This window comes from Glandiceps talaboti, chromosome 8 (genome assembly GCF_964340395.1).
Source record: "Glandiceps talaboti chromosome 8, keGlaTala1.1, whole genome shotgun sequence".
NCBI lineage: Eukaryota > Metazoa > Hemichordata > Enteropneusta > Spengelidae > Glandiceps > Glandiceps talaboti.
The window spans coordinates 571,575-582,500 of NC_135556.1; the positions used below are offsets into that span (position 1 = coordinate 571,575).

The window sequence follows — 10,926 nt, forward strand, 5'->3', positions numbered from 1 at the left end:
ACATGTACTCATCTTAAGGTTATCTAAACTTGGCATCAGGAACATCCCATTGCAATGGTTTTCATCCTATCTAAAGAACAGACAACAGTCTATCTATACATGGCTCAACATCCGATGCTCAACTACTGCAATTCGGAGTACCACAGGGTTCAGTATTTGGTCCACTTTTGTTCTGCATTTACATCCTACCACTTGCTCAGCTCATTCGAAATCACAATATCAACTTTATTCAGTATGCTAACAACAATCAACTCTTTCAGTATTTCTCCCAGTCTGAAATCCTATCTACAGTACATGAGATGGAAGGAATGGTCCATGAAATAAAAATGTGGATGACAGAAAATAAACTCCAACCCAATGATGGCAAAACCGAAGTACTTCTGTTAAGGTCCCAGTTCAACCGTTCACCTCATCGTATTGATCACATGACCATTGGATAAGTTCTATTCCAATTGCACGGAATATAGGAGTAACATTCGATGTTGATACATGCTCTAATCACATCAAAACTAGATTACTGTAATGCACTACTGTGTGGTGTACCATCATCATCCATTCAACCACTTAGGCATGCCCTGAACTCAGCAGCCAGAATTGTGTCTCGCACACGGAAATATGACCACATAACCCCTATACTTATGGAATAACGCTGGCTACCAGTATACTACAGTATCCAATACAATGTACAAGATCCTGCTACTCACGTACAAAGCTCTGAACAATACTGCTCCTGTTTATATATCTGATCTAATCAACCTGAAAGTGTCATCCAGAGTTCTCTGATCAAATGACAAAATCCTACTTCATGTACCACGGAGTAACTGGAAGACCTATGGTGATTGTGCTTTCTCGCGTACCCCCCCCCCCCCCCTCACTTGGAACAATGTCCCTCTAGAAGTGCGCCAGTCACCCAGCCTTTATATTTTTAAGAAGTACGTCAAGACTTATCTGTTTACCAGAGCCTACTGATATCTCTATATACCCACACTTTTGTAAAGCGGCATTGAACATTACTATGTAGTGGAGTTTGGTGCTATATAAATCTCTTTGATTGATTGATTGATTGATTGATTGAAAAGGACTCCGGCTCCAGCCCGGTCCTCCTCGGCCTGTGAAACTTTGTCATTTCGGTTGATGTGGCCACACCTCAGACCTCAGTTTGATGCTGGCGGCCTCTCATTTCGATGGCATTCCAAAACTGTGAAAAACATTCTTTAAAACGTTACAAATTCGCACAAATTCCAAATTCGACCTCTCATCTCATGGGGGTAATTCAGTCTGGTCATGGCATTTCCACCCCACAGTCTTGGGGACCGTACTTCATATTTCTGCCCCATTTGCCTCCAACTGGCATCACTCGGCCTCTAACAGGCCCCAACTCGCCACAACTTGCACCACAATTCATACTCACCCACCTTGCCATCGACCAGATCAGTAGTGCCCTCTGCCCAAAGTGTTTTTTGCTTATGCTACATTTATTTAACCTGTAATTACTTTTGTTTTGGTTATTTGTGTCTTGTAAATAATTTTAATTTCTTTTTCTAAGGTTTAATGTGTACATGTAGTACACAATTTTCAAAAAATAGCTTACTGGGAACTGTTATTATGAATGGAATTTTTTTATGTAGTTAGGTAATAGTCTATGTTTAATGGAATATCTCAGACCATGGTATCTCCATAGTCGTCTGAGGTAAAATATATGATTTCATAGACAATGATTTGAATAATTGACCACACTCCCTGTCAAATGACCCCACTTTTTCGCAACCAAGAGGCCTTTGTCCCCACTAGTTGGAAACCTTGGCAGAACACTGATAGTTCATGCAAGATGTTCCATTATGCGAGATCTATACTGTACATGTACTTGGTCTGAAATTTGTCTGAACATTCTTAGGGGTGTTTAGAGTAAGAATTGTTCATGACATGTGAATTCCATCAGTGGTATGCAAATTAGGACTGAAATGTGTCTTTTTGGTGAAAAATCTTTAATTCCAAGACTACTCAGTGAGCAGATTGGGCTGAAATTTAATGGGGATGCATCTGTGGTGTATAGATGAAGAAATATTAAGCATATAATGATCTCATCAGTGATATGCAAATTAGGTGTAAAAACATGAATTTTGGTCAAAAATCTTTTATCTCAAAAAGTACTTGATCAAGAAAAGAAAGGAAAAGTCATCGAGGACTCTGATACCTTGGTGAGAGAGACAACATCAACAAGCTGGAACTTGAAGTGAAATAGAAATTCTAACACTTAGTCCGCAACCCAGTTGTGTTACATCAAACTCAGTTCAATACACGTAGTAAAATCATGATTTTTATTCCACAGTTTTGTACAAATAAACATGTCTTCTGTTAAATTAGTTAGTCTTTGGTAGTTGTGTCTTTGCTGACATGACGTATGTGTCATATACTAGTAATTATATTATATCATACTACTATGTGCCATTCTGATTGGATAATAACTGTGGCAAAATCCCATTTTACCACGGCTGGCAGTGGTAAAATGGGCCCCTAGACTAGCATATGAATAGTACATACAAGCTGAATGTGGAAACCAAAGGGGGAGGGGGGGGGGGCGTTTGACTATTAGGAAAATATGGGGTTTAAAACAAATAAATAAATAAAATATAGCATATGAATAGACTGTGTAACGTCGCGTCTCTGATTTACTGTCTCGAGCTTTCTCCGATTCAACTGATTCAACGCCGAGACATCTATTTTTAGCAGTGTACATGATTGTATTGTTCTTATGTAAATATCACTAGAGGGCGTTAGCGGAGTAACAGCCTATGTACAGCAGCTTGTGAGGAAAACACAAAAAATACCCGTTTTCAGAAGTGCCTATCCCTGTAAAGTAACTGAAGTCAAGGATAAAGGTAATAGCAAACACCGTATGCTGTTTTTGTCGCTATGGGTATCGCCTTAGAGGAATATAGAGTGAAAATTGGAACCTTCGCCCCGTCAAGACCTGCATTGTCTCCACACACACGGAACACTACAGGTGTACCACATTCCGGAGGTCGAGGAATATGCATACTTCGTATTTTACTACTCTGCCTGTTGCTATGCGCAGGGGACATCGAACAAAATCCAGGACCTGCTGTACATAGTCTTGGCAAAATTTTCACCAGTATCCTTTGCTTTCGAATGCAGGAATGGTTTGATAAAAACTGCAAAATAGTCGAAGAGCAGGCAGGATTCAGGAAAGGGTACAGAACTATTGACAATATTTTTATCTTAAGCACAGTTATCAACAAATATTTATCGTATTCTAAAGGCCGACTATATTGTGCATTTGTTGATTTTGAAAAAGCATTCGACAGAGTTAACCACTACGCCCTTTTCTACAAACTTGCTAAAGTTGGCATGCGGGGGAAGTTGCTCAAAACTTTATACTCGATGTACGGTAAAGTCTCTGCCTGTGTTAAAACCCCCAAAGGGTTAACCGATACCTTCACGTGCAGTTCTGGTCTACAGCAAGGATCTGTAATTTCACCCCTTTCTTAAGGTATTTCAACAAAGATGTAAGGACATCGATGCCCAGGATTGGTTATCAAACATAAGAGAATGTCCTAAACTCCAAACGTATCTGACTTTTAAGCCATCATTTAATATGGAGTGTTACCTTTTACAACTGGATGAACCTCACCTCCGGGGTATTTTGTCTAGATTCCATTTGTCGGCCCATAACCTTCACATTGAAATTGGTAGAAGAGTTAAGCCCTTAAGAGAGAGACGTTTTTGTACCTTTTGCAAGACATCAGTTGAGGATGAGAATCATTTTTTACTTTGCTGTCCTTTATATTCAGAAACCAGACGCAAGTTTATTCCTCTGTATTATCGTAACCAGCCTCATTTTGACAAGTTTGTAAGACTCATGAATACTGACAATATCCCAACTGTGAAAAATGTTGCATGCTTTCTATATGCAGCATTCAAAATGCGGGATAATTTCAACGAGTAATGTATCAGCCACACAAAATTTCCCTTTGACTTTTGACTGATTTGGGGTTTATTATTATTGTATTGCTTGTGAACCTCAAGTGTCCATTTATGTAACTTTATATTTTTTGTACCATAGGCCAGTGGCCAAAGTACTGAATAAACTTATTATTATTATTATGTAAATATCCAAACTAAATTGTTACTTTCTTTGACCTCTTGCCCCGTTTTCTTTGTTGCTAGTTTTCAACGCGTTTTCGTTATGTATTATATGATGTAAATAAAGTAATTTATCAATGCAATGCAATGCAGTGTATGGTTTGTGTTCATGCAGTGTGTGTGTGTGTGGGGGAGACATGAACGTATCCACTCATCAAAATATGCTCGTTCCCGACGATCTATTACCGACGATCTTTTTCTGTACGTGCGAATTCACCTTTTCAGGCACATAAATAACCACAGAATCACATTTAGAAGAAATAGACACATATTTTGATGTAATATAATAGCAATAACCCCCGCCGAAGGCCGGTATACACTCAAATTTGGTACAATTCGCTCTATATAGCACTCGCCATTCGGCTCGTGCTATATGTCGCGATTTGTACCAAAATCTCGTGTATACCCGCCTTCGGCGGGGGTTATTGCTTAAATATTGCATATCTGAAATTGTCGTGTTGACATTCATTTCACTGTGAATAACACGATAAAAACATACAAAAGCATATCCAAAACGTCTTGAATTTGTCACGAATGTGATTCAGTATTTGCTGTCAGACAATAGTTTAAATAATATACATGTAGCTGGACAGAAACTTGACATAATTAGTATATCGCTACCACGTGGTACTAGTACTAGTAGTACGCACAACGTCAGATCAGCTCGCTGTACCCGGAGGCCAGATTGGGAGTATGTGGTGGGCCCACGTGTCGCATGATTGTATGTTGGCGACTGATGTCATGGCGAGTCTAGGCCAATTGTTTTTGGCAAATACAGAAGGATTTTGTAAATATATAGGACAAGTTTCAATACATCATCAAACAGCTTTAGCTGTTCATATATTCAAAGGGTGTTGCTAGAAAATCACTGAAAAATCTATTTTGAACACAAGAAATCGCATACTTGTAAGTACAGTCACCAGAAGTACCATACTTGGCCTGACTGAAGTTTTGACTTGCAATTGTGAATTTAGTTTGCAGCCAATTTACCCAATACTGTCAAAAGCTGACTAATGTGTCCCACATGATGAAATATTTTGTCATCCATCAAACAAAATTTTTGCGTTTTCAAATTTGTGTTACAATCACCCATAATGAATGCTGAACCTTTGGGCTACATGATATTATGAGCGACTAATTTTTTTTTATCATATCCAATGACAGTTTCATTTGCAAATTGTTTTAAAGTGGTGTTTCGAAATGCCATCAAATAGGTAATTTTTTTCTATATATTACATACACCGTCATGTCGAAGGTATTTAGAGTTTACATATCGAATTAGGCGTGGATGCAGTCATTTTTGTTGTGTACACACTGTCAGATTGAGTGCCGATTTTTTTTTCCGCCACTGTGGGTAATGATGTAAAACATGTTTTCTCCAAGTTTGAGGTAGATTCATGAATGCTAATGTGGCAAATGGGCAGTGCAAGCACAAGACAACTAATAAAGAGAATGCCAGATAAAAACAATCCCCGACTCATTTCTCTTGTAGAGTGCGTACCAAATCTCCTAGCTACACAGACAACTGTCTATTTTTGCAATATTTAATTAGTGCCTCTAATTATAAATGGAATATTTTTTGCATGTAAAAAAATTTTTATAGTGACTTTTTAGAGGTTTTTATGAAGTTTTTATCAAATTCAACTGACGCCCTAACCTTTACTGCCACCTTTAATAATTCAGCATTGGCCTAACTTTTTCAGAAGCATATTAATTTCACTGGAATTTTCTTTAAATCATTGTGTGGTTCAGTTATTGCTTTTCTACATCAACTGAACTTTTACAGTAACAGGTGTTGTTGCCTCAAGAGATCAAATAGTGTTTTATGATGGAATCTACTATACAGCAAACTCCGTTATATCATAACAGCATTTTGAAAATTCATCTTCATTTGATTTTAATGAATGAGTCATTGGCATAGGTTTATTTTTCTGTTTTGGGATAGATAATTGAGCTGCTTTTGTTTGTACCTACAGCAATGAAAGCCGCTTTACTGATACAGAGATGGTATCGTAGATATCAAGCCCGGCTAGAGGCGAGAAGACGAGTTACTTGGAATATCTTCCAATCCATAGAATATTCAGGAGAACAAGACCAGCTTAAGGTAGATAAGATAACTATCAAATCTGATTTCAAAGCTTCCCTCATATTTTATTTAATCCTTATGTAAGGAATTACCATTTATGTGTGTCAGGAATAAAAGTCATATTGCTGTTGATTGTTTCAAGTATTTAAAACTCCAACCCATTCATTAAATCCCAAACAAAAATTTGGAGCCACAGTGAAAAATAGAATCAAAACTGGGCATTACTCTAACTTACAGGTGGAAAAAAGAAAATGTATTGTATGTACTGACAATGTTGTTGAAGACGAACTTCATTTTGTTTTTTATTGTAGACTGTATAATGATATACGGCCACAGTTTATGAAGGCAATTACTGGTACAAAAACCAAGTGAGAAACTTGCGCAACTATTCTATATCCGAAACCACATTAAATCATTCTCGAAGTGTTTATATGAAATGTTCATGAGGAGAAGGAAAGCAATTTCAGTTACATAATCCTCATTAGGAATAGTGGTTCATGTTTGTTCTGTTGTTGTTGTTGTTCTAAACATCACCATCAACACCGACAACACCGACGATTTGGTCAATCGTTGCATAAATTTGAAAACACCAAGATCGTTAGATAGATGACAATTGTTTTTTACAGATTACATGTAGGTTGTGTTTGAACAACATAATCGGGAAAACCTCAAAATTAACATCACAAGTATCATACGGACCAGAGCAGACTAAGCTTTACACTTCCATACTTACTGTACACTAGATAGCTAGCTACATGCAATCTTGAGTTTGGTAGAAATGTCATTGATGTTCAGGTTATTTTCCTTCTGTGTTCTAATTCTTTGAAAGTATTGCTTATGGCTGTTTTATGATTGATTAAACTTGTATTTCCAAACCAAATGTCTCATCTCAGAAAACAGTCAATAAAATCACAAACATGTGCTTCTCCGAGTTATCCAGATGTGTATGAGTATCACCTCAGTTATTTCAAAACAAACGCGAAAATGCATACATCGTGGTGGGGTGAGTACCGACTCTAGTTTGGTTCCACTCTGTCTCCGTATGTTTGACTACGATATCAGTTGATGTCATTTACATTGCAAGGATTATTGTCGGATAGTGCCAAAACATATTGAAATGATTTTTGAGAAATCTGAAAAGAATTTAATGATTTTTCAACTCTCAAATTCGAATGAAATTAATATTTTTCTGATGTCTCCATGATTGTACTTGTAGCCTGTAGTCTAGTTAGTTCACGTTACGTTCATCTCCCCAACATGCACATAGCTAGAGATCGTAGAGAACAGTTGAACTTCTGTTTAACGTGAAAACCAAAAAGTTCGATCGCCTGAAATAATTATTCCGCAATAGTAATTCCAAACAGATTTGTAGCTGATGTTTTCAAGTGATAGCTGAAACATGAATGACTGTGAAAGCCGCTAACGTGTTCATCACTGTCGTAGTGCGACAGTCAAAACATGGAAGTTGAAATAGTATCAATGACGCTTTGTGTACAGAGAAGTGTTTTGATTTCCCGCAGTGCTGATATCTTTGAAACCCTACTTACAGATCCCACTGGTGAAATTTACGCAAAATAATGGTGTGACGACCACAGTCATCACAATGTATCTAGTTCCCTCAAACGGGACGGGTCAACGCAATCGATAGTATCACCAACTAGTACATACCAACAGCAATGATGTTTTTCCTAAATTTTTATTTTTAAAAGTGTTTTATGTCTAATTTTTCAAAAATCCACATAATATGGTTATATTTGGTTACCATGGCAACTGATGTTCCTTTAAAAAAAAATTTGAACTCAGCATGACAAACTACCCTTTGTAGTGGGGTGGATGTGCAAATAAAAAGATATTTATCAAATTTATAATGGTATTTGTGAGATGTGTGTGAATATAACGAAAACATAATTTTCACTTCTACCATATGTTTCCTTGGAAACAGCTATCCTATTTTATACAATTTATGTAACACTAGGTAGCACTAACTCATACATGCCTAAAACGTGGACATTTTTTCACTAAATATATTCAATTTTTTATGTTAAATTTTGGCAAAATGATTAATATATCATGGTGATTTTGGTCACCATGGCAACATTTGTTCATAAAATGACCCCTTTTTTGAAGTCAGCATAACAAACTACCCCAGGTAGCGTAGTTGATTTTCAAGTATACTGTATTATTATTAAAATTATTATTATTATACACATGTAATATTATATTATGTAATTATTATTATTATTATTATTATTAAACCCAACCCAACAAACTTTACATCCCCAGAAATACCCTTCAATGCCCTGTAAGAGTCCAACAAAGCATTTTCATGTTAAAATCAACTGGGGGGGGGGGGGGTATGCCTTTGATTGAAGACTTGTTGTAAATGCAGTTACCTACAACAACAGTATAAATTCAGTGCTATATCATTCATACATTTAGAAATGATGCTGAAGTATTTAATTTCCAGGACAGGACATTTTGTGTGCTAATATATGTGACAATCTCTTTATTTTTTTCAGCTATATAACTTCTTCAACAGTATGATAGACCATGTGGCTGAATCAGAGCCTGGAAAAATGAAATTTCAGAGAGCCCTAAACCAACAGCAGTATGATATTTGTAAGTGAAATATGTATATGTGTAATGGTCATGAAACTATCATAAAGCTTTGTAAAAGTGATTAGTTTACTGAGAAATGACAATTGTCCGGAACTAAACATACAAAACCTTCTGAATATTATAGTATATATGATGGTCCTCATCCAAGCAAAGCTATACAGATGGTTGTCATGTATCTGTGAATAACATGTCAGTATAACTGGTAATATAATTATTATATATGTATTGTCATTTGCATAAAACTACTTTGGAAATTTTAAATACAGGTGAATAAAAATGAAAACTATACATGTAAGGATTGGAAAGAATCCACAATTGAATACAACATTGAAAATATAATACAGTACAAGGAAAAATAAAAGCAATAGACAAAATTAAGACAACCCTTCAAAAGGTTACCAGATTTAAACTGCCTCTCGTATGGTCAAACCCATAGGTTTTTGTTCCTACACACATTGTTGGATTGCAAATTCCTGGGCTATAGCTGTTATACATGATGTACCTCTTTAATTGGAAAATTAGAATTATATCAATCTATAGGACATTTGGATATATTGCCAAATTATCAAAATATCATTAATTAGGAAGATTTCTCATAAAAACTAAAAGCTATAGCAACAAGCCTTAAAGTCCATGTCCACTTTTGTTATGTTTGATGCACATGTATGATGTACCAAAATATATGAAATTTGAAGTTTCCATACGACAATATGGTCTAATTATTATCAAAAGCCATTCATTATGCAAATAGTATATTACTATCAAAAACTTTGTTATTATCAATCACCATATTTCCTCATATTTTATGAAATCTGAAGCTTGCAGTCTTCAGATACATCGTAATTACCGAAAATTATTAATTTATGCAAATGTTTAGATAAAACTAAAAGCTATGTCAACAAACGTCATAGGTACACATTATTATGGTTGATCTCTAGCAAATTATATGAAATTTGAAGCTTGCATTCTTGAGATATATCTTCTTTACTGAAAATCATTGATTGTGCAAATGACTCATTAAAAGTGAAAGCCATGTGGACCATGTGAACATATGCGCCCACACAAACATGGACTGGAATACCAATTTCAGACAAAAGAAATGGTATTCCAATTCACCACTAGAAATATTCGTCAATTTATTAACACAATCCTTAAATGGAGGCAAGGTGTTAAGTGTTATTGTTGGTAATGACTGAATAAAAGCTTATTATAATCAGAGCAAGATATAAGTTGCAAGATTGTGTTGGCGACAACCAGTAACCGATTACATAATGATCACTTGACCTAAATCACATGATGCACTGTGTTAAAAACATGTATGTGTATTGTCTGCCTGATGGACACTTCACAATAGATAGAACAGCCATGTAAGGAATGGTAACAAATCACTAATGACTATTGAGTTCAAGTGCCAAAATTCAAATGAAGCTAGGTAGTTTCTAGTGAGGGCTAAAGTTGGTATGCAAATTTCATAGAACATGTGTGAATTGTTATGGTTGATATATGTAACAAATTATTTGAAATATGAAGCTTGCATTCTAAAGATATCAATAATCATTGATTATGCAAATTATTCATTAACAGTAAAAACTATTCCAATAAGATTTATGGGACATGTGTGCTTTGTTATGGATGACGCATATACCAGTTTATTTTGAATATGAATTGGGCATACTGCAAATGATTAATTATGCAAATTATTCATTAAAACTTATAAGCTACATCAACAAACTCTATATAACATATATGCTTTGTTATGGTTAAGGTATGTACCAAGTTATATTGAATTTGAATTGTGCATTCTTCAGATATAGCTTAATTACTAAAACAATTAATTATGCAAATGACTTATTTAATGTTCATTCTATGTTAACCAAATCTAATCAGTTCTTTTCATATGGAAGATGTGTAGCAAGTTTCAATAAAATTAATCCAGTGGTTTTTAGCATAGGGGTAGACATGGAGAAATGTGTGTGTGTGAGTATGTAAACGACTTGATATTTGGTGGGGACTTTACTTATTGCGTGTAGATGGGAAATTGTTCAAATAAAAATGAT

At 35.6% G+C, this 10,926-nt stretch overlaps 1 protein-coding gene across 3 annotated transcripts in view; it reads left to right on the forward strand.

Moving 5' to 3' along the window:
- The window catches only part of LOC144438814 (serine/threonine-protein phosphatase with EF-hands 2-like), a 214,362-nt gene that overhangs the window by 64,424 nt on the left and 139,012 nt on the right, over positions 1 to 10,926 (forward strand). For all 3 annotated transcript variants that reach the window (XM_078127991.1, XM_078127992.1, XM_078127993.1), the window contains exons 3-4: positions 6,141 to 6,268; positions 8,770 to 8,869. In XM_078127991.1, the coding sequence (XP_077984117.1) occupies positions 6,141 to 6,268; positions 8,770 to 8,869 (228 nt within the window). The remainder of the gene's footprint in view (positions 1 to 6,140; positions 6,269 to 8,769; positions 8,870 to 10,926) is intronic.